Here is a 23,591-nt window from a genome sequence, read left to right as displayed (position 1 = left end):
TTATTTTGACGTGGTCATCTTTTTTAAATGCATACTCTGAAAAAATTAAGAAAAAATGAATTAAATTTTAATTATAAATGTAACACTATAATTTCTTAAAGTTATTAAATTAACATAAAGTTTTTTGATTTTGTCACGGAGCATGTCACATAACTAACCATAGTTATGCTAATATTTTTTAATTAATAATTTACTAATTGTGCTAATCAAGAATGAAAAATAAACCTAACGGCATGTCCTGACGGAATGGAAAAGCGCGATGGCTTAAGATGGATTAAAAAAAGAGATTTGTTGTACATACGTCGACTGCAGCGCTACTTACGGTAGAAGCGCGTTATAGGCGATCTCCCATGATGCACATCCGATTATAAAATTCCCCACCACCGCAATACTCTTTCCAGTCCTTCATGACGAACAGAAAATGTGTGACTTGAAGATGGACATAAACGATGTATTGGATATAGTTTCACCGCGAAGATTGGATAGAAAACGCGATAGTACAGTCTAACCATACTCAGATAGGACAGTGAGTGTCGGCACTTTTGATGTTATCGTTCTCAAGTCATGCCACCATATTGTTAAATGTACCGGCGCTATAATTCAAATAAACATATATAATAAAAAAATAACTTTATAAGTTTAGGAATTGCATGAGGTTGAAGTCTGTTTTTCAAATCGTTTAAAAACATCGATGATTTAAAATAATTACCACAAACTAATTAAAAGAAGCAAAAATTATTTACAAGCAACATAAAATGAAGTTGTAAATTGAGATTACATATGATATTCTGGTCACGGCCGTGCTGTTAGATCACGAACTTAGGAATAGAAGGAGGGAGCATAAAGTCCTACTTTAGGCAAGAGATGTTCTCTCAGGCATGCAGGGGGAACCGTTCTCTGCCATATTGGTTTCAAAAAACTTATACATAGATATGTGTTAGTGACATCCCGTTTGCGCTGTGTTAGTGTGACAGCTATAAAGTTAGGTTAGATAATTTAACTTACTCGTGTTAGTCATCAACGTTAATTTACTCTTTAAAAATAGAAATGGTAAAATGCATAGTGCCAGGATATTTCATTACGACAAATTCTTTAGACAAATATAAAAATAAATTTCAGAAAGTATTGGAACAAAATATAAAAATTAATTTCCACAGGTAAAAAATTATATTAATCTTATTAATACGTAATATTTTATTTTTATTAATATAAAAAAATATTTTCTTTGTTGATACAATCAATGTATGTGTTTGTTGATACTTTATTTAAAGCAAAAAAAAATTATTTTAAATTATTATTTTTATTTTATCATAATTTATTTTTTGGTTTGTTTTTATATGTAAAATATTATTTAATATGTTTGTTATACTAGCTTATTACATTGCTAAATGTATTTTATGTTATTAAATAATTAAAGAAAAATTTAATGTAAAAGATTAACAAAATTTTAAACTTTATTATTCTGTACTGTTTATTTTATACATACACTGTACACGTTTTAATATGTGCGATCTTTGAAACCAACATGGTGCCCCCCCCGCCACGAACGTGTCTCTCCCCTGTAGGTTATGCACCGTTCCTCTATTCCTAAGTCCATGTCTTAGATGTATAAATTCACACAAGACCACTAAAATTTGATTCCATGTCAGACGGCTAAGTGTCCCAACTAGATATGGATAGACTGTAGCGATAATTTAAACTTCAACACTCTCACCGCGCAGTTTCTCAAAATTATCTCTGGGTAGCGGTTTAGTGAGTATATCGGCACGCTGTTGTTCTGATATGGTAAACGGAGACTTCCTTTTTTTCCACTCTTTCACGAATGAAATGATACTGATTGTTGATATGCTTGATACGTTTGTGATATTTAGAATTTTTGATTATTGCACTTAAGTTATCGACGTAGAGAATAGTTGGGACTTCAACTCGACACGCAATTTTATCTAACAATCTTTTGAGTGAAATAGCATCTTTTGCTGCGGTAACAGCTGCCACGTATTCAACCTCGGTTTTACTGAGTATTACTAATTTTTGTCGCCATTTTGAAGCCTACGATATTAACTCGTTTAAAAAAAAAAATTTAACAGATTTTGTACGAGTTTTTAAATCATTTGCGTAATCGGCATCAGAGTAACCTAACTTCTGACACTTGCTCCCACCAAATTTATATTTTATATCTAAATGAACTTTGTTTATCAAATATTTAAAAACCCTTTTTACTGCTCACTAATGATTATTCGTATTGTACTTACTAATGATTATTCGTATATGTACTTATTCATATATTGACTTAATTAATTAATTACATACGTTATATTTGGACCGAAAATTGTTGCAATAAACAGTAAACCTACAGTTTTGCGAAATGGCACATAACTATCGAAAGTCTCTTCTTTTTCAGACGGATATAAAATTGTGTGTGGATTCGCTGGAACAGATACGGCTTTTGCATCACTCATGTTAAACTTAACTATTATTTTCTTGATGTAGTCGCTTCGATGAATAAAAAGAGATTTATTTTCGAGATCTCGTTCAATTTGTAATCCTATGAAATTTATTACTTCACCAACTGTTATTTCAAAAGTTTTTTGTAAACAATCAATAATTATTATTAGTGTCACGAGATTTTGTTGTGATTAACCCGTCGTCTACAAACAAAGCTAAATACACAATGGAATTCTAAATTCTACCGTGGAAAATGCATTGATCTGTCTCTGTTGCTATGAATCCGAATTCTTCGAGAAAGTTTCAAAACTTTGTACCTCAGCATCTTGGAGCTTGTTTGAGTCCATATAACGACTTATTTAGTTTGCAAACCATATCGTCACCGTCATTGCATATCAGCAGTCCCTCTGGCAGTTCCATGAAAATGTCCTCCTTCAATTCGCCATATAAGAACGCTGTCCTGATGTCGAATTGGATGAGCTCTAGACTTTCTTGTGCCACCATTGCCAGTAACACCCGTAGAGAGTCTCACGACAGGCGCAAAGGTCTCTGTATAGTCTAAGTCTTTTCTTTGTTGGAAGCCACGCGCACAGAGTGTTGCTTTGTAACGCTTGGACTTTACTTTGACATGCTGCCAGATGCTAAACATCCATTTGAAATCAATGGTTTTGCATTTGTCAGATCGTTGAATAATGTTCCAAGTCTGGTTATCTTGATGAGTTTTGAGTTTGTCAGTTATTACCTCTTGCCATTTGTCAGTATCAAATCTTGTAATAGCCTCTCGATAAGTCGTAGGTGGATTGATTTCTACATAATTTGCTTGATACCTTGTTGATTTCTGCAATTTGTCTCTATCTCTGAACATTTGTCGTGTATCCTGAGTGCACTGTTGCTCCACGAGATTTGTATCTTCCGTTGAATGAGCACTTTTTCTTTTAGGATTATCGACACATGTGCGCTGATCTGGGAAGCATCCATTTGGACACAGTACAATTAGACACAGCCAATCACAGCGGCTGATGCCTAGTAATTTTCTTCTGCTCAAGCGCTGTGAGTGATTTGTGTTCAATTGTACTGTGTCCAAATAGATGCTTCCCCGTTAATTTTCTTGCTCCAATAAAATTTTTAATTCACCTTGATTATTCGTATCTGAAATCTGAAAATGAGAATCCTCAATGAAATATACATTCCTGGAGACAAATACTTTTTTTGTAATAGAATCGTAGACTCGATAATTCCGTGAATCATCCTGGTATCCAACGAAAAAGACTTTCTTGGCTTTTGGATCAAATTTTCTTCTGAATTGTTTCTTAACATAAACATAAGCCTCCGAGCCAAAAATCTGCAGATAAGACAAATTGGCTTTCTTTCTGTGTCAAATTTCGTAAGACTTCTTGTGTTTTCTCCAAAGGCATGTCCTATTAAATAGGGTGATTCAGAATAACCTTATGTCCTTGAAGAGACATATTCCTGAAGTTATTTTAAAACAACTTTTTCTTTGGCAAAAACTTGTCCAAAGCATAGTTTTTAAATAATAAAAGGAAATAGTTATCCAATAACCGGGCGCGTATAGCGGTGAGGCAGGGCCGGCGCAACTCACCGTTCGATATGGGCGATTACGTAAGGCGATTGCAGTGATAAGCTGACAGTTCGAACATTGCTTTCCCTCTCTTTCCCCTCTCTCTTGTTCTCTCTCAAAACCTCTATCCCATTCTCATTCTCATTTTTTTCTTATTTATTTATCAATTCATACACTAACACTGAAATAATGCTAGAATTAAAAACGATATTTAATTATTTGACGCCTTGCTTTTAATAATTCTGTACGTGTAAAAAAATATTTTTTTTTAGTCAAAAATAGCATATTTAAAATGCAATTGAAAATGTGATTGAAAAATAAAAATGCAGAGTGAAAGAGAAAGAGAGAGAGAGAGAAAGAGAGAGAGAGAGAGACGAGTTCGATCAAATTTAAACGTGTATACTCATTTATCATCCTACATAGCAATCAGCCTTTATCTTCACGAAGACAAAATATCCATATTAAACTCGAGATTTTTCTCTTTTTTTCTTAAATCACATCACTTGTCACATTCACTGCAATCATTCTCTTGATCAAAAAATACTAACGCATTACTTCATACAAATCATTATTGTCAATTACTATTAGTCACTACTAATCACGCATGAGAATTACTCAAAAAATGAAACACGTGCACGTAATCTCAAAGATTTCAAAGTCATCTCGGTTTTTGACGGCCGAAAGACTGAGTTTCATATGAGATAGTGACAGTCGCTCGAGAAACGTGAACCGTAAACGCGCCGCGAGTGCAACGTTTGGGGCTCGTTCGGAATGACTGTGAAATCTTTGAGTTCATGGTCACAGGCATAACACACGGGAGCAACAGTATTTTTAATTTTTAGTTATCGCGTTCTAATTTTTAGAACGTTAATTACGCAGTGATACCGCGAACAATAAAATTAGTCGACTACTCGCTTGTGAAGCAAAGAGGATATAACCAAACCCAACCTCTTTGTTATAAACACGTGTCGTGTGTTCGTCGTGTAAACACGTGTTTCTTTCTTTGAGTAATTCTCACGCGTGATTAGTAGTGACTAATAGTAATTGACGATAGTGATTTGTATAAAATGATTAGTAATTTTTGATCAAGACAATGATTGCAGTGAATGTGACAAGTGATGTGATTTAAGAAGATCATAGGAAAATTCATATTTTTAATATGGCTATTCTGTCTTTGTGAAGATAAAGCTGATTGCTGTGCAGGAATGATAAGTGAGTATACACGTTCAAATTTGATCGAACTCGTCTCTCTCTCTCTCTCTTTTCTTTCACTCTGCATTTTTATTTTTTATTCACGCATTTTAAATATGATTTTGACAAAAAAAATTTTTTTTACTTGTACAAAATTATTAAAAGAAAGACGTCAAATAATTAATTATTGTTTTTAATTCTAGTATTATTTTAGTGCATAAATTAATAAATAATTAAAAAAAAATGAAAATGAGAATGGGATAGAGGTTTTGAGAGAGAATGAGAGAGGAGGGAAAGGGAGGGAAAGCAGTGTTCGAGCTGTCTGCTTATTACGATCGCCTTACGTAATCGCCCATATTGAACGGTGAGTTACGCCGGCCCTGCTTCATCGCTATATGCGCCCGGTTATTGGATAACTGTTTCCTTTTATTATTTAAAAACTATGCTTCAGACAAGTTTTTGCCAAAGAAAAAGTTGTTTCAGAATAACCTCAGGAATATGTCTCTTCAAGAACATAAGGTTATTTTGAATCACCCTGTATACACAGTTGTGCTGGTCACTTCTGTCTAGAGATACAACAGAGGTAGTTTCTTTACCTGCATCATTGTTTTGGCACTTTCAACTATGGTTCTATTGTCCCTCTCTGATTTGCCGTTTTGTTTGGGACAGTACGGTGAAATGGCTTCTAGACGAATTTCCTCTGCATCTAAATAACTCTTCATATTCGAGTTTATATGCTCCTTTCCATTGTCCGAACGAAGAATTCTTATTGGTCGTCCTAATTTATTTGCGATTATTGCTTCAAATTTCTTGAAACATTTGAAAACGTTGGCTTGTGCTTCATAAAATATACTTGACGATAATCAAAAGCTTTATCTTTAAAAGTGAAGAAGAAACGTGACTTTCCAAGTCATTCTGTCGACATTGGTCCCGACACGTCACTATGTATATAATCACCAGGCTATTTATTTTTGTTTTTTGTTATTTGAAAGATGCTCGATGGCATTTGCCCAATTGAAAAGCTTCGCAAAATTGATCTCTTTTATCTAACTTCTACAACAGAATTATTTTGAGTCATGCTGACTATCGTTCTTTTGTTGACATTACTCATACGCTTGTGTCACATTTGAAGACTTGCAGATAGGTTAACTACTTTTGATATTTGCGGGGTTTTTACTCTCGATAACATCTACCATGTCTGTGAATCGTGCTTACAACTTCTGACACATTCCATTTTGTCACGTAGAAATATGACATTTTATTGATTGAATATCATTTTGTATCTTTTTGTCACATTTCAGCCGATCAAAAATAAATTTTTTTGCAATGCTGGCACATAAAGCACATTTTCAAGATGTGATTTTTTCATTTGCCATTGAACATGGTTTCAATGCAGATTGTTGCTGAGCCTTTCATTTCGCATATACCATTGTCTTCGAGTTAGAGTCCCTAGAAGTAAGAGTCTGGTCAATCTTATCTTATTTTTGATTGGTTCGATGAAAAATGGTAGAACAATGAGTGATGACTGAGTACGCCAAACAATTTAAAAGCAGAAGTGTGAAAAATAAATATAAGAATTTTGTAACAACCTAGCAAAGATAGGCAAGTTATTTTTTCACAGAAGCAAAAATTAATCGTACATAAGTGTCCAGCATATCAATAATCGGAAGAATCAATTTAATGTACTTACATATGACGAGTGGTTTATATCTTCGATCAGGAAAATGAATCGGAAGCAATATCATGAGCCGATAATTGAAATACATGGTTTGTCCCAAAAGTAATGAGCCTCATTTTTTTTGCCACGCGATTGTACAGCGCACACTTGCGCGACCGGTTGGAAGTGGTGGAGGGGACTCTAAGCTTGCCAACGACGCTTGGTTCAATTGCGTACGAGCACTCGGAGCGGTGGGACGCCATTTTTAGTAAACCTCCGCGCAGAGCCTTGTCGTGGTTAGGATGGAGAGAACTTTAGAGCAACGCTATGCGATAAAATTTTGCGTCAAACTCCAAAAGACGGCAAAGAAAACGTTTGATATGCTCACTCAGGCCTTTAAGGATGATTGCTTGTCGTACTCGCAGGTCAAAAAGTGGCACAAGTCGTTCGTTGATGGACGCCCAGAACAGGCCTCATCGGCTACTTCTTCCCGGCCTTCCTTGAACGACTTGTGCCACTTTTTCACTTGCGAGTACGACAAGCAATCATCTTTGAAGGCCTGAGTGAGCAAATCAAACGTTTCCATCGCCGTCTTTTGGAGTTTGACGCAAAATTTTATCGCATAGCGTTGCTCTAAAGTTCTCTCCATCTTAACCACAACAAGGCTCTGCGCGGAGGTTTACTAAAAATGGCGTCCCACCGCTCCGAGTGCTCGTACGCAATTGAACCAAGCGTCGCTGGCAAGCTTAGAGTCCCCCCCACCACTTCCAACCGGTCGCGCAGGTGCGCTGTACAATCGCGTAGCAAAAAAATGAGGCTCATTACTTTTGGGACAAACCATGTAGAAACAAAGATTATTGAAGAAGAATAAAAGAATTATAAGAAGGATTAATCACTAAATATGCAAAATACATAATAAGAATATAATATTTATTGATAAAACAAAGAATTAAATACAAATAAAATACAGAATATAATTTATTGAACTACGAGGTGTGTTCAAAAAGTATCGCGAATTTTGAATTTTCGCGGGTTACGTATATTCGAATTTCGATCTTTTTGTGGCGTTATGTTGGTACTCATGTCTCTCACTTATGCCGACAAGCTCGGCCATTTTGAATGTTCACTTAATTGTTGACAGCTGCTTTGCTTGAACGTATTTTGGATCGTCTTCGATTTTTACCTATTCAAAAAAATGGATCAAAGAACCTGTATCAAATTTTGTGTGAAAAATGAAATTAAGTGCGCGGATGCATTCCGAATGTTGACTGTGGCATACGGAGAAGCTACCTTGGACTGAAGCAACGTTTATCGGTGGTACAAAATGTTCTCAGAAGGCCGAGAAGATGTGAACGACGAAGAGCGTGCCGGACGCCCGAGCACTTCAACAACAGACGAAAAAATTAATGAAGTGGAGAAAATGGTATTGGCCAATCGTCGAATCACCGTTAGAGAAGTTGCTGAGGACCTAAACATATCGATTGGCTCGTGCCATTCGATTTTTATCAATGATTTGGGCATGAGACGGGTCGCCGCGAAATTCGTACCAAAATTGCTCAATTGCGACCAAAAACAGCATCGCATGAACATTGCTAATGAGATGTTGGACTCTGTCCGCGACGACCCAAATTTGCTCCAGAAGGTCATAACTGGTGACGAATCGTGGGTTTATGGTTATGACGTGGAAACCAAAGCTCAATCATCTCAATGGAAGCTGCCGCACGAACCAAGACCGAAAAAAGCGCGCCAAGTTCGGTCGAATGTGAAAGTTTTGCTGACAGTTTTCTTCGATTGCAGGGGCGTGGTGCATCATGAGTTCTTGCCACAGGGTAGAACGGTCAATAAGGAATATTACCTGCAAGTTATGCGCAATTTGCGCGAAGCAATCCGCCAGAAACGCCCGGATTTGTGGAAGAACAAAAATTGGCTTTTGCACCACGATAACGCCCCTGCACACATCGTTGCTTGTGCGCGACTTTTTGGCCAAAAACAACACACTAATGATGCCGCAGCCACCGTATTCCCCAGATCTGGCCCCCTGTGACTTTTTCTTGTTCCCTAAACTGAAGAGGCCCATGAAAGGACGACGTTACGCTACGCTTGACGAGATAAAGACGGCATCGAAGGAGGAGCTGAACAAGATAAAAAAAAATGATTTTTTGAAGTGCTTCGAAGATTGGAAAAACCGTTGGCACAAGTGTATAATATCTCATGGGGATTACTTTGAAGGGGACAAAATAGATATTCATGAATAAATAAATAATTTTTGAAAAAACAGAAAATTCGCGATACTTTTTGAACACACCTCGTATATTACATTAACAATATACAATAATACAAAATAAACAACATACAATAATATTATTACCCAGCAAACACAGTAATATAACATGTACATCTTATATACATAACAATAAGTATCACTAGGTAACGAGTTATGTAGCAAGTAACATACATGTACGTTACATGTACTATTAAATGTCAGTAACAAAATTACGTCTTTGATCTATATCATATCTTCAGATATGTAGCAGAACACTTTAAATGTTATATATAATATATAACCGTGCCAATACTGCAATGTAACATATATTTGTCTTTAAAACATATATGTTACATCAAAGTAATCAAGGTAAGTTTTGGTTGTCTTTGCTGCTCTTTTATTCGGTGTTTGCAGGATGCAAATTATATTCTGATATATACTGCCGATATACTGAGAGAAGAGAATGGTTGCAATTACCATAATTCAATTTGATATTTTTTATGTTTATATGGTTGGAATATTGGAAGTTTAAAAATGTTAGTTTTAATCATTAATAAATCAAAATATTTTTTACTTGATTTTATTTTCAAGGAGACTCATCAGAAAAATTATTTTACTATAACAACACCAATGTTCTCATCAGTGAAAAATCTCATAAAGCCTTTTATGTGATTCCTTTCTTACGAGAAATAGAACGCCATAATAACCATCTAGTGACGGTTTTATGTACTACCATACGCAGAGATAACAGTATGTGATATTTGTGACTATAATGGCATGGTTAAAAAAATAATTATATTCACTATATTTGTAGTTGCGTTAAAGATATACTCGTAAAAATAGTTATTTTAATTTTCATACATATCTCGATATTTTACTATGTTAATAATTGTGATTGTCATAATTTATAGTAAAATATTTTTACAATTGACACAGCTGTATATATAAGGTTGTTCGTACTAACAATAACTATAACAATAACTATAAAAATAGTTCTCATAACCATTATTTTACAACTATGCAGTTATAGTCACAAATACCACATACATTTTTCTCTGTGTAGTAAAAATCTATATATGAACTACAGATTTTTAGTACTAACATTATTTATCAAAAAACACTCAACACATAACTGCATAACTATAATATAATTAAACTTATATGGAGAGTTACAAAAGATGTTTAATTCTCTTGTTAACTTAAGCATACTTTTTAGCAAAAAATTGTTTCATTGTTTGCATATATTTTACATTATGTTAAGAGTTATATACGTAACAAAGAAATATAATTTTGTTCTTTTAGAGTGCTCTCAAATTTGTATAATATTTACGTCTCATCCACAGTGATATATAACATTGTTCTTTTCATGTGCTCTCTTAGTTATGTAACAAAGAAATATAATTTTGTTTTTTTAAAGTGCTCTCAAATTTATATAATATTTACATCTCATCTACATAACAGTGATATATAAAATTGTTTTTTTCATGTGCTCTCTCAATTATGTAATAGTTATGTGTTGGTTCACTGGGTAACCATTAAACTATTCATGAACATTCAACAGACTCATATAAATAAACATTCAACATAAAAATGTAATATATTGATAAATAATAAACATAAATATATTCACTTTATGAAATGTAATATGATGTGACATATCATTCAATAAAATGAAATGATATTGTGCGCTGAACGGCACTGGAGCGCGCTTTTTTGCACTGATGCTATTTGGCGGGATGGAGATGAATTGCTTCGAATATGCTCATTGCGTTCGAAAAAAAATATATCTTTTATTTCGCACTGAGATAATCGCTTTCTGTGATCACGATACGTCTCGAAACCCGACTGCGAAGAAAAGGCGCGTTCCCGCCGTTTGCGGGAACCTATATAGCCCGCGACACGATCCGTCCCGAGGGTCTCACGTGAACCTTTCGCGGTTTCTCAGGGAACAAATCATGCCGGGCTTAGCCGTTCGAATACGCGAGATCGTCGCGTATCGAACGTCAATTGGTCGGCTACAGCGCGCATCGCGCGACCACGCGCGCGATCACGCGGACACCAGACCGAGCTCACCGCTCCGCTCAGACCGGCAAATAACAACATGTTGACTCCAAAGCCAAGAATTGATCGCCGGAATTTGAAAAATGATAATTTTAGCGCTTCGCAACATTCTTGGCTTTAGAGTCAATAATTGGGAAAGAAGTTGAAAATTGCGGCGTTCCGCAACAGATATAAATAAAATGTCTATTGAATCAATGCCCTGATAGCCAAATAACCATAATCAGATGACATTTTGCTGTCACTTATTCCGCATTCAATTTCATCAAACTAGAACCAAGGTTTCCACAAACTGTCCATTGTTTTGATGTCATTAAAGTCTTTATTTAGCAAATTGCCAGCAAATTGTTATCATGCGTGCACTATATTCAACTGATGTGTTTGATATCAAAATGTCAGTAAGTCATCATCATACATGATATCTACACGTGAAGCTTTGTTGTCAGCAATTTGATTACTGACTAGCCTAGTAGTAATTTTCTGCAAGACTGCAGTAAATTTTGCAGCAGATTCTTGAAAGATTCTGCCAACAAGACGATCTTTTTCCACATTATACTCAATTCTTCTGAAAGATGCTGCAGTCAAATTCTTGCAAGAAATTTGTATATATCTGCTGCAATATTTGCAAAATTCTTTTACCAGAATATTAATATAGTCTTAAGATACTTCACTGCCGAAAATGTGCGATTAAAACTGATTTAAAAAAATGTAATCCAGAATTGATCGGGATTTCTGTACCAAAAATATAAAATTTTATGTGGAACAGCGTTCCATACACACGTCATAAAAGAATGAGAGCGAGTATTATTCTCGATGTTACAACATGTAGCTCCTAGAAACTCACTGAAGTATGAACCATGGTATGAATTGGGGAGTCGGTTGTCGGTGGCGCCATATAACGCCTGTAGTCGCACTTGACTCACGAGAAATCTCCCGCGGCGTGGCCGCCTAGCGGTGGCGCTAGCACTCACTTCGCGTGAGGTCTTACACACGGCGGGACCAAATATTGTCATGTCACCAAATTGTCGATAATAAGCTGCAATTTAGAATCTTTAACAATATTCACCAAATATTCTACTTTTTGTATTAAACTTTTGATATTATACGTGCCATCATTTTGTTGACATATTGCTGTCATTATGACATATACAAATGCAAGCTCATTACAAGCCGACAGTTTGCTGTCAACATGATATGTTATTATTAATAAACGTTTGCTCTTAATATTTCATTAACTGATGTTGTGTTTTTGCTCTTCTGTTGCTGACTCAGTTTTACGTTAAATTCTGTAGCCAGCAAATTTCCTGCAAATTCACAACAATACATGCAATACATTAATTTGCCTGATGTGCTGAATCTAGCTTGGTTATCTAGGTAGGTGCATAGCCATAGTTTTGCTGTTAGAAACGGGTTTATTTAATTGTCTTGGCTGACAACTTTTTCTTAGTTGAAATTTGATAAATTGAGTTGTTGTTTTATGTAGTAATTATACTACATAAACTATAGTAACTAATACTCCATTTTTAATCGAACTGGAAGATTGGCTAGTCTCTTACTTGTAGGGACTCTACTCTGAATGTGACAGTATCGCCATCTCTTTCTTGGAAATTCACGGGCCCATCGCACTGGAAGATTATATGACGAGAGGCGCCATTGTCGGTTGTCCCGATGTTTCTTGCGTCACTGCTTAGCAAATGTCTTTCGAGTTCCTCCAGTAATTTGCATTCTCGATTTCCCTTTTGATTGGCCGATGACACAATATTGGCCGATGGTGCAGTTACTAATGCTTTCCACACCCCGAGCGTAAGCTTGCGGGGATAGTGATAAACGCAATAAGAGGAAATAACGAACAAACTCACCTTCACGTGTGCGTAAATGTGCCGAATATTTCCAAATCTAATCAAATTTGTCCTATGGCCCATAAGCTATGAGTGTTTTTCCCCTTACGTCGATTATCACACCCTCTCTTTTCTAAGATAGTAGTTTACGCTTGGTCTACAATTTCCTAAGTCAATGGTGCTTCCACTTTCTGCATTAGTTTTGTTGTTTAGTCCGGTAGAGAGACGGATACCAACATTGTCTGAACTGAACTTGTTGTTTAGTCAAAGCTTGCGACATTAGACCTGTTGCCCTATTTGTATTAATATCTTTATCATCTCTCTTTTTCTTACGGCCGAATATATATTTATCTCATCTCGGGTGCAAAAATTTTTGGAGATTTCAAGCAACTCGAACAAGCCTATTCTCTAGCCATATGTCCTACCTTTTTACAGTAATAAAAGCATTCCATGTTCTTTCTGCTGTTCGACTATTACCTTCGTTGAATGCTCTTTCTTGTCGTATTTATTCTTAGAGTCCGGTCTTTTATTGCGTCTAATACTCACGCCTGCTAAAGCACTCGATACTTCATCGTCCGTTGTCATGCGAGTCATAAGGAAAAAAGAATAGCAGTGGAATGAACTGAATTTGTTCTAATTTGTATCCCCAAAAGAAAGTTAATATGTTGATCCATTCCTCATGAAACAAAACCTAATTAAATTCAACTCTTTTAGGTTCAAGAATAAAGTACCCTTTGCCACGACCAAAATCATTCTCGAAAATTCAACGCGCAACACTTTGTACCGCTAAAATATAAAATTTCAGATATTGTATCCTCGTCACTTCTTCGAAAACTACCCCCAACCCCTGTTAGATTCAAGAATACGGTAAAACTTCGGAAAAGCTACACCGCTCTTAATGACTTTGACCTTTATATAGAGGCATGGGTACTGAACAACTTTTCCTTATAAATTAATCGGCGGTCACGTAGAGTTTTTAAGATATACTTAGAAAAAAAAACAATTTTTTTAAAATTATTACAAAAAATATTCATTTTACAAAAAAAAAAAAATAAAGCTCGTGATAAGCTCTACAAAAAAAATCATATACTACATGAGCTGAAAAGTCCCGGGATGAAACCACTAGAAAATGAACATGATTTATTTCGAGAGGTTCATCTGTCACTAGTTTATGTGTGAAGTTTCATGACATTTTGTTCATTTGTTTACAAGCTACAGTCGTTTAAGTATCGCTACCTTCACCTTCGTAAAAAAAGAAAAAACAGGAATATCGCATATTGATCTAACATTGCTTTTTGATGGGAAAAACTCCTAAACAATCAATGAAATGGTTGAAGAAATGTTATTTCACATCCGCTCCTTCGAGAACAACAGTTTATCTATAATTTAGTGAATTTAAAATAGATCGTACAAGCACTGAAGACGCACCTCGCTCTGGAAGATCAAAAGAGGCTACGAATCGTAAAGCAAGTGCATCGAATTGTTTTAAATGGTCAGAAAGTGAAGTTGCGCGAGTTAACTGAGATCGTTGGCATCTCAAAAAAATGGGTGGGATATATTTTGCACGATGTTTTGGGTATGAAAGAGCTATCTGCGTGATGGGTGCCGCGTTTGCTGACCATCGATTAAAAACAGCCGCACGTTGATGATTCAACGGCTGGTTTGGCGTTGTTGTAGCGTAATCAAGCGGACTTTTTTCGATGTTTTTTGACAATGGATGAAACGTGAATCCATTATCATACGCCTGAGTCCAATAGGCAGTCTGCAGTGGCTGAAAAGCCACGAAAGTCAACCAAAGCGATCAAAAGACCAACGCTTGACTGGGAAGGTTTTGGCCTCCGTTTTTTGGGATGTGCATGGCATAATTTTTATCGGTTACCTGCAGAAGGGAAGAACAGTTATGGGAGAATATTATGCAGCGTTATTAAACAACCTGAACGACGGAATAAAGGCCTCATATGGCAAAGAAAAAAGTTCTGTACCATCACGATAATGCACCGTCACACACATCCTTGAAAGCGATGGCCAAATTGGACCAATGACGATTCGAATTGGTTGCTCACCCGCCGTATTCTCCAGACTTGGCCCCCAGCGACTATTATCTGTTCCCAAATCTCAAGCGGTGGCTCCAGGGAAAGAGATTCACATCGAATGAGGAAGTCATCGCAGAAACCGAGGCGTATTTTGAAGGCTTGGACGTATTACAGAAAGAGCATTGAAATGTTGGATGATTGCTATACCAAGTGTATCGCACTCGAAGGCACCTATGTTGAGGAATAAATATAACTTTGCCTAAAAAACGCTTGTTTTTATTAAAAATCTCGGGACTTTTCAGCCCATGTAGTACATATTTTACCTAACTTCTATGCATTAGTCGTTATAAAAAAAAAACTGTTTTAAAATAAGTATATACATTTGTAATAAATGGTCATACAAAATAGGTCCACCCTTTTCTGCCTTGGGAGCGAAACAAGCAGGCAGGCAGGCAGGCAAGCACGCACGCACGCACGCACGCACGCACGCACGCACGCACGCACGCACGCACGCACGCACGCACGCACGCACGCACGCACGGCACGCACGCACGCACGCACGCACGCACGCACGCACGCACGCACGCACGCACGCACGCACGCACGCACGCACGCACGCACGCACGCACGCACGCACGCACGCACGCACGCACGCACGCACGCACGCACGCACGCACGCACGCACGCACGCACGCACGCACGCACGCACGCACGCACGCACGCACGCACGCACGCACGCACGCACACACACACACACACACACACACAGAGGAGGGGGTGCTGGGGAGTGGGCCGTTAACCCCCGTGTCCCCCGTGCGCGCGCGTGTATATGTGTGACTATATATGTAGTTATTATACGTGCATGGACCCTACTTGAGCATATTTGTCCATTTATATTTTTTATTTTCACAATTACGAGCATGGACTATTTAAAAGTATGATTATACGTATACTGTTGCAATTAAGAAAATTATGCATAGGAGTTTTATTGTAAACAATTTCAAGAGCTTTATTTGACACATTTTTTTGTAAAATAAATATTTTCTGTAATAATTAAGAAAAATTGTTTTTCTTTTCTTTAAGTATATCTCAAAAACTGCACGAGATTGCCGATTAATTTATAAGGAAATGTTGTTCAGTATTTATGCCTCTATAACATATATAAAGATCAAAGCCGTTAAGGGTGGTGCAGTTTTTCCGAAGTTTTACCTAAAACACTCTTGCCATGAGCAGAATCAGCCCGTACTATCACACTCGACGCGCAACAATTTGTATCACTAAAATGTAAAGATTTAAATTTTGTACCCTCGCCGTTCCTTTGCAAAATTATTCAACATTTAATTTATGTTCGTAATTTTCTTTATATTTTCATTATTCTTACATATTGAAGTATTCTTATATATCGATTTTTGCCATATGGCCGTCAAATACCAGGATGACCGTGAAATCTTTGAAGATTTCACGGTCACGGGCGTAACACTATACTGTATATAAAAAAATAGTACAAGTAAAAGTACACATTATGAGTCACATTACAGGTAATGTATGTAACGTTGATTACGGTAACTGTAATTTATTCCATGTTATAACAGCTTTTAGAAGACATATACAAAACTTTGCAGGCAGTCAAAAGTAAAAATGTTTTATAATATTTAAAATAAGATTATTACGAATAGTGTAGCCATATAAATTACCGCAAGTATAAATAATATTTCGGAATAATTATAAAAATATTATTTAGCAATTATTGGAAAAATTATAGACTACGGATATCTTTTCCATAATACCCAAGTTTACTCTATATAACTGTAAAATTGTCAACATAATCTTAAGTTTGCAATAAAATAAACAGTTAATGGCATAAAGGAGCGGTGGCGTCGTAATGGCGATTTAGCTTTGATTACGATATAAACGGTTGCTATGACTAGACTTACCTTGGTACATAATATAAATAAAGTTGCACATGATATAGATATAAATCTCTAGATGTAAATGTAGCTCACTTCCCATTTCTTACAAGATGTTGAAAAAATTTGATTTTTGATTTCAGAACAAGAAACCTCAACGAAATAGTAAATCTGCGAAATACGGCGGCTGCTCGATGATCATCTTTTCTTGTCAAGGGAAAGACGAAGAAGCTAGGGATGAAGAGAACGATGATTCGAGAAAAGACAGTTGTCTATATCGCTATCAGCGATGTCGTATGACAAAAATAGGCGACAAGTGGCAAACAGTTGAGACGTTCTTCTTGACAAGGATAAACCAATCACAAAATATAACGAAATTAATAGAAGAGCGACGGAACTCACGATATCATGTGGGATCACTTTTGATCTCTCATGATTCTGAAAAAAGCGTGATCACGACAACATGATGTGGAAGGCGAAATGGTCACGCTTCACCGAGTGCTTCTGCCGACGTCCTGGCCTTGTTCTGATTCTGCTGCCATGTTTGATCGTTATCACTCTCTACCTTGTTTCTAGCGATGAGTATGAATTTGATGTCTTACAATATCCGTCCTTCAAGTCATACAACGTCGTTGAAGGTGAGAATCTTATTCTTTCGTAACGTCGTCATTTAAATACTGGCACGACTATTCATTTAATATTAATACAAGGCATAGATCCAACATTACAATCCTTATATTTATTACTAGACACACAAATGCCTCTGCTATTTGTTTTCTCTCTTTCTATGTAAATGTGTATGTATGTGTGCACGTGTATTAATATTTTTAAATAATAAAATAATAAAACAAAGTGCGTTAAATATATAAAATAAACAACAAATGTAAGTAATACAGCAAAAAACTTCATTGTAATTAGAAAAACTTCTTTAATTTTATTGAGCTTAACTCTTAACTTTATTATAGTGAGTTCAATTAATTTGATTTAATCAAATTAAATACAAATGTAAAAGCTTTTCTATCAGCTATTGCTGTTATTAGAGCGTACAAAGTAACGATATCTATTATTAATTATGTAACAAACCGCCTTTCCGCTCCCCCCTCGGACCATCCATCGTTCCGGGCTGTCCGGCCGAACAACCGCCGGACAGCAGAAACCTGGCGCATAGCGCCGAAAATACACTCAGATACCGGCGTAGCGCGCGTTGACGCATCCGCATGTGAGATCTGCGTGACAGATCTCCGCGCGCACGCGCTCGACCGGAGTGGCGACCGCCGGACCGATCTCGAGCAGCGGGGAGACCCCCACCGACTCCGTACCGTTCCGTACCCCCGCACCGTCCCTGCTCCCGAGATTCGGGTATATAAGCGCCGCCGCTCCGAGAGTCGAGCGGTCTTCTTCTCCGCCCACTGTCCGATCCATAGAAGAAGCCCATCCTAGCGCTCACTTGGGAGTTAAGAGCCTTAGCTTCCGCCAAGCAGTCTTGGCAAGAGCCTTCCGCCTCTCCGACACCGCCGATAGAAACGGGCTCAAGTACACCTTGGGCTCCACCAGGAGATCCTGGTCGGCAATTCCCGATCCGCCGTCCCCGCTAAGGCATCGACTCACGACCTGGGGTGTGGAGTTCCGCGCCTCTACCAAGGGCTCTTGGCGTGAGTCGATCACCACCGCCGAACATCGCGGTATTAACCGCTCGCGACGGGAATCCCCGATCCGCGTACGTTCGCACCGAGCGCGCGTCATTCACGGCCGTGGCCACGGCCTTCGGCAAGGCCACGGTCTGCGCGCGTCAACACCGGCTTCGAGTTCTCGGAAAACTCGAGGCCGGAATTCCGCGAACTAAGCCGCGACAATAAGCGCGATTCCGATACCGCGGCAAACACCAACTGTAAATACCGTTCGTTCCGTCCGCGCGTTCCGTTTCTCGTCCGTCCGTCCGCGCGTAGTCTGTAAGTTTTGTTGCGTCCGTCCGCGCGTCGTGCCCAAGCCACTCCACCTGTATATAGTCAACGCGAAATAAACGCACTATTGTATTTACCACCTAAAGCAATACAAGTCTAGTTCTCTTGGCGACCTCCCTCCGCGTCCTGGTCCGTCCGCACTCACGCACCGCCCCGTGCGCGGAAAAAGACGGGTCGTTACAATTATTACAAGGTTTAAACATTTTGATTCTCTTATTGGATCCTTTTCAATTAACCGCATAAATTATAACTCACTATCCGCAAAAGTAATACAGAATTTAAGCCTTCTCCCGCCTCAAGCAAGCTCAAGAAAATCAAGTGTATGGAAATTAATTATCATCTATAACAGTCTAAAGATGGAACGTCAAATTATTAAAATCAGCAAAGTCAATTTAACCTTTACTAGCTAACGTGGGGTCACTTGCGTTCACGCAAAATTTCTCGCATTGCGTATGCCGGTACAGTACGTGCTACACGCGTCTATACATATCCTACTTAAAAAAACTTTGTTGTTAGGGGAATGTAGCGCCGCAGTAACGCTTTTCAACTGCTGTTATTTTAATAGTTATGTCGGTGTGAAAATCACGGTGGACTGACTCCAGCTTGGCTGGTAAAGGTGCTAAAATTGGAAGTAAATAATTTTTTATTTTCTATAATATTTTATTTTATAATAAATATATTTGCACAATATTTGTAGCTTTTAACTTTTTATTGAAACTTTATTCACATATTTGCCAAAATATAGTTTCATCAATTGTTATTGCTATTTCACTTTTTAATTGTATACTAGAAGGTTAAAATTAACAAGTAAAATTATGATTGAAAACCATTTTATTATGTTGTCTTTTTTTTAACAGAAGCATAAAACGCGAATGACCTCACATTGGCTACTGAGGAACAAAAAATTACATTGGCTAGTAAGAGTTAATTTAAAACATAAATCTTACAAAAAACAAAGAGCAGGCCGACCGAATAGTCAGACAACAAGCCCATGTCAGTATAAGGACACAACAGTAATGATATGGAAAGAGATAATTCATCAGTTAAGAGCACTTTCATCCTTCTTCAACTGGTTGGAAAACCAATAGACATCAACATCATCCAAGTATACGCCCCCACAGCAGATAAACCGGATGAAGAAATAGACACCTTCTACAAACACATCGACCAAGCACTAAATGCAACAAAGCCGCATGAAATAACCATAGTCATGGGAGACATCAACGCTAAGATAGGTACAGGCAGAGTGGATCAAATAGTGGGCGACCATGGCTTGGGACAAAGAAACGACAGAGGATATAGGTTGGTCCAGTTCTGCGGGGAGAATGATCTCATTATGTCAAACACATGGTACAAACTACCACCAAGACGTCTATACACGTGGAGATCGCCACAGGATAATAGCCAACAAATAGTACGAAATCAAATAGACTACATAATGATCAATCATAGGTTTAGGAACTCCATCACTAAAGTTGTCACAATGCCAGGGGCGGATATCGATTTTGATCATAACCCGCTATGTGCGAACATCAGATTACGACTAGCAAAAGCTAAAAGAAAGAAGATCACAAGTGCTCCTAATGCCAAACTACTCAAAAACAATCAAATAAGATCGAAGTATGTGGAACACCTAAACGATCAGCTCTCAGGTGTTGTCCAGACAGATGATATTGAGGAATGCTGGATCGGTATCAAGAGTGCTTTGGAAAACTCGAACAAGACTTTTTTACAAGAGAGGGAGACAAGAAACAAAAAGATGTGGATGACTGATAAAATACTAAACCTCATGGAAGAACGCAGATAGTGCAAAAATCGTAAAAACATGGAGGGTTACAGACAATATCAGAGGAAAATCCGTAATGAGATAAGAACTGTAAAGGAAAAATGGCTGGAAGAGCAATGTGTAAAAGCCGAGGGTCTATATCATATAGGCGATAGTTTCCATCTCCATAAAAAGGTAAAAGAAATAGCCGGACTACATAGGAAAAAACCGATGCATCACATCATGGATGAACAGGACAGAATTATACTAAAGCCAGACAAACTGTTAGAAACATGGAAAACATATACAGCCAACCTGTTTGACGATGATAGACCGAAGAGCATACACACACTGCTGGATGGTGAGGACCAAGTATCAGGATCAAGTATATTAGAAAGTGAGGTCCTTCATGCTATTAAACTATCAAAGAACAATAAAGCTCCAGGACCAGATAACATGATTTCGGAAACCTTCCACCTGATAAATGAAGAGAACATAAAAACGGTAGTAAAATTCTTCAACAAGATCTATAATACCGGAAACTTTCCCAAAGAATGGCTGCGCTCCACATTCATTACACTACCAAAATCAAACAACGCAAGAAGATGTAAAGAATATCGGCTTATCAGCTTGATGAGTCATTTTCTAAAGCTCTTCTTGAGAATCTTGCATACAAGACTCTATAGAAGATGCGAGGAGGCCAGAGGACACAGCCAATTTGGCTTTAAGTGCGGTTTTGGAACCAGAGAAGCTGTCTTTAGCCTTTACACCCTGGTGCAAAACTGTCTTGACTAATATAAAGACGTATTCATATGCTTCGTAGATTATGAAAAAGCATTCGACAACGTCAAACATGAGCTACTAATAACGTACCTTCAAGAGCTCGGCATGGATAGCAGAGACGTCAGGCTCATTGCCAATTTGTATTGGGGCCAAACGGCAGAAGTGCGTACACACAACTCACTAACAACAGAGGAATTTGAAATAAAGAAAGGCGTGAGACAAGAATGTATCCTGTCCCCCATGCTGTTCAACCTATATGTGGAAAGAGCTTTCATTCAAGCAACCTCTGGCAATCATATAGGAATCAAAGTTAATGGACTCCTTATTAATAATATACGATATGCAGATGACACTGCAATCATGGCGAACAGTGAAGATGACATTCAAACACTGCTAAATGCGGTCAATGAAGCAAGTAAGAAAATCGGGTTACGAATTAATAATAGCAAAACGAAATTCATGGTGGTCTCCAGAAACGAGCTTCCAAACATTAATCTACATCTCGATGGAAAGCCGGTGGAAAGAGTAACAAGGTTTAAATACCTGGGATGCAGTGTGAATGACAGAGGGGATTCGGAACCCGAGATAAGATGCAGAATCGAACAGGCAAGAGCAACTTTTCTGAAACTGAAAAAATTCGTGACAAACCAGAATCTTAGTTTCAAGATCAGATATAGAATGGTGAAGTGCTATGTCTGGTCAATTCTGTTATACAAAGTGGAAACATGGTCGCTTAAAATTGCTTCTATCAACAAACTGGAGGCATTTGAGATGTGGATGTTGAGACGGATGCTTAAGGTAAAATGAGTTGATCATGTGCGGAACACAAATGTGCTCCGTATGGCTAGACTCAAGAACCGGGAACTGTTCGAATGCATTAAGAAAAGAAAAATTTCCTACTTTGGCCACATTATACGGGGAGAACGATACCACTTCCAACGCCTCATTCTACAGGGAAAAATTGAAGGTGGAAAGAGAGGACTAGGAAGAAAGAAGCTGTCCTGACTCAGGAACATCAGACACTGGACGGGGATACATGATTTCCAGTCTCTCCAACGGGCTGCTATTAATATGACGAGAGAAGAACGGAGGACGCCTACGCGGGAATCTGCATGGCACTTTAAAAAGAAGAAGAAGAGCACTTTCCTTATCATGTTCATCTCGCTGTCTCACAATAGATGATATTCATAAAAAAAGAAATCAGGGTCAGGGTTGACTCTTCAAAGCGATACTGATTTGTTAGCTTCTATCTATGATTTAATAGATAACATCTCATAGATAATGAGATCCTTATTTGTTGTGAGACAGTGAGATGAACGTGGTCGAAAGAGCTCTATTAACTCGATGGATTATCTCTCTCCACATCATTACTATTGTATCCTTACACCGACATGGGCTTGTTGTCTCGTTACTCGATTGGTCAGCCTTTCGTTTTTCGAAAGTTTTTATGTTTTAAATTAAATTAATTTTGCTGATTTTAATAATTTGACGCTCCATCTTCAGACTATTATAAACAATAATTTCCATATACTTGATTTTTTTGAATTTGCTTGAGGCGGGAGCAAGCTTAAATTCTGTTTTACTTTTGCAGATGTGATCTGTAATTTACACGGTGCACTGAAAAGAATTTAATACAAAAATTGCGAAACGTTTGAAAATTGTAATAATTAATAATAGATATCATTACTTTGTATGCACGAATAACAGCGGTGGCTCGTAGAATGGCTTTTATATTTATAATTAATTTGATTGATTCATTTAAGCCATATATACAAAGGCTATTTTTTAATTAACCTCCGATAATGTTGTACAAAATTCCTAGTTGCAATACAGAACCCGTTTTTACGCATTTATGTTGGTAGCACTGTTATCTGTATTCCATTGGTCGGAATTTTATTGTTAGTGATAGTGAAGTAGCGAGCATGTAAACATGTCGACTACGATCGAGTCTACCTCCACGTGCGAAGTACATACGTTCTGTCCTCCCGCCAAGTGTAAGTGCGTTTTGTTATTCGCTTTTTGCAGGCCAAAGGGAATAATGCAGCTAAAATTCATCGATAAATGTATTGTGTGAACGATGACTTCAGTTTCCACAGATTTTCTTCCCCTGT

At 37.6% G+C, this 23,591-nt stretch overlaps 1 protein-coding gene across 2 annotated transcripts in view; it reads left to right on the top strand.

Moving 5' to 3' along the window:
• LOC105202277 overlaps nt 1-23,591 on the top strand; it is a 109,280-nt gene that overhangs the window by 18,008 nt on the left and 67,681 nt on the right. For both annotated transcript variants that reach the window (XM_039455239.1, XM_039454893.1), the window contains exon 2: nt 17,115-17,609. In XM_039455239.1, coding sequence (XP_039311173.1) covers nt 17,435-17,609 — 175 coding nt within the window. In that variant the 5' untranslated portion in view covers nt 17,115-17,434. The remainder of the gene's footprint in view (nt 1-17,114; nt 17,610-23,591) is intronic.

This window comes from Solenopsis invicta, chromosome 1, assembly GCF_016802725.1.
Source record: "Solenopsis invicta isolate M01_SB chromosome 1, UNIL_Sinv_3.0, whole genome shotgun sequence".
Classification (NCBI taxonomy): Eukaryota; Metazoa; Arthropoda; class Insecta; order Hymenoptera; family Formicidae; genus Solenopsis; species Solenopsis invicta.
This window is presented reverse-complemented; position numbering and strand designations above follow the sequence as displayed.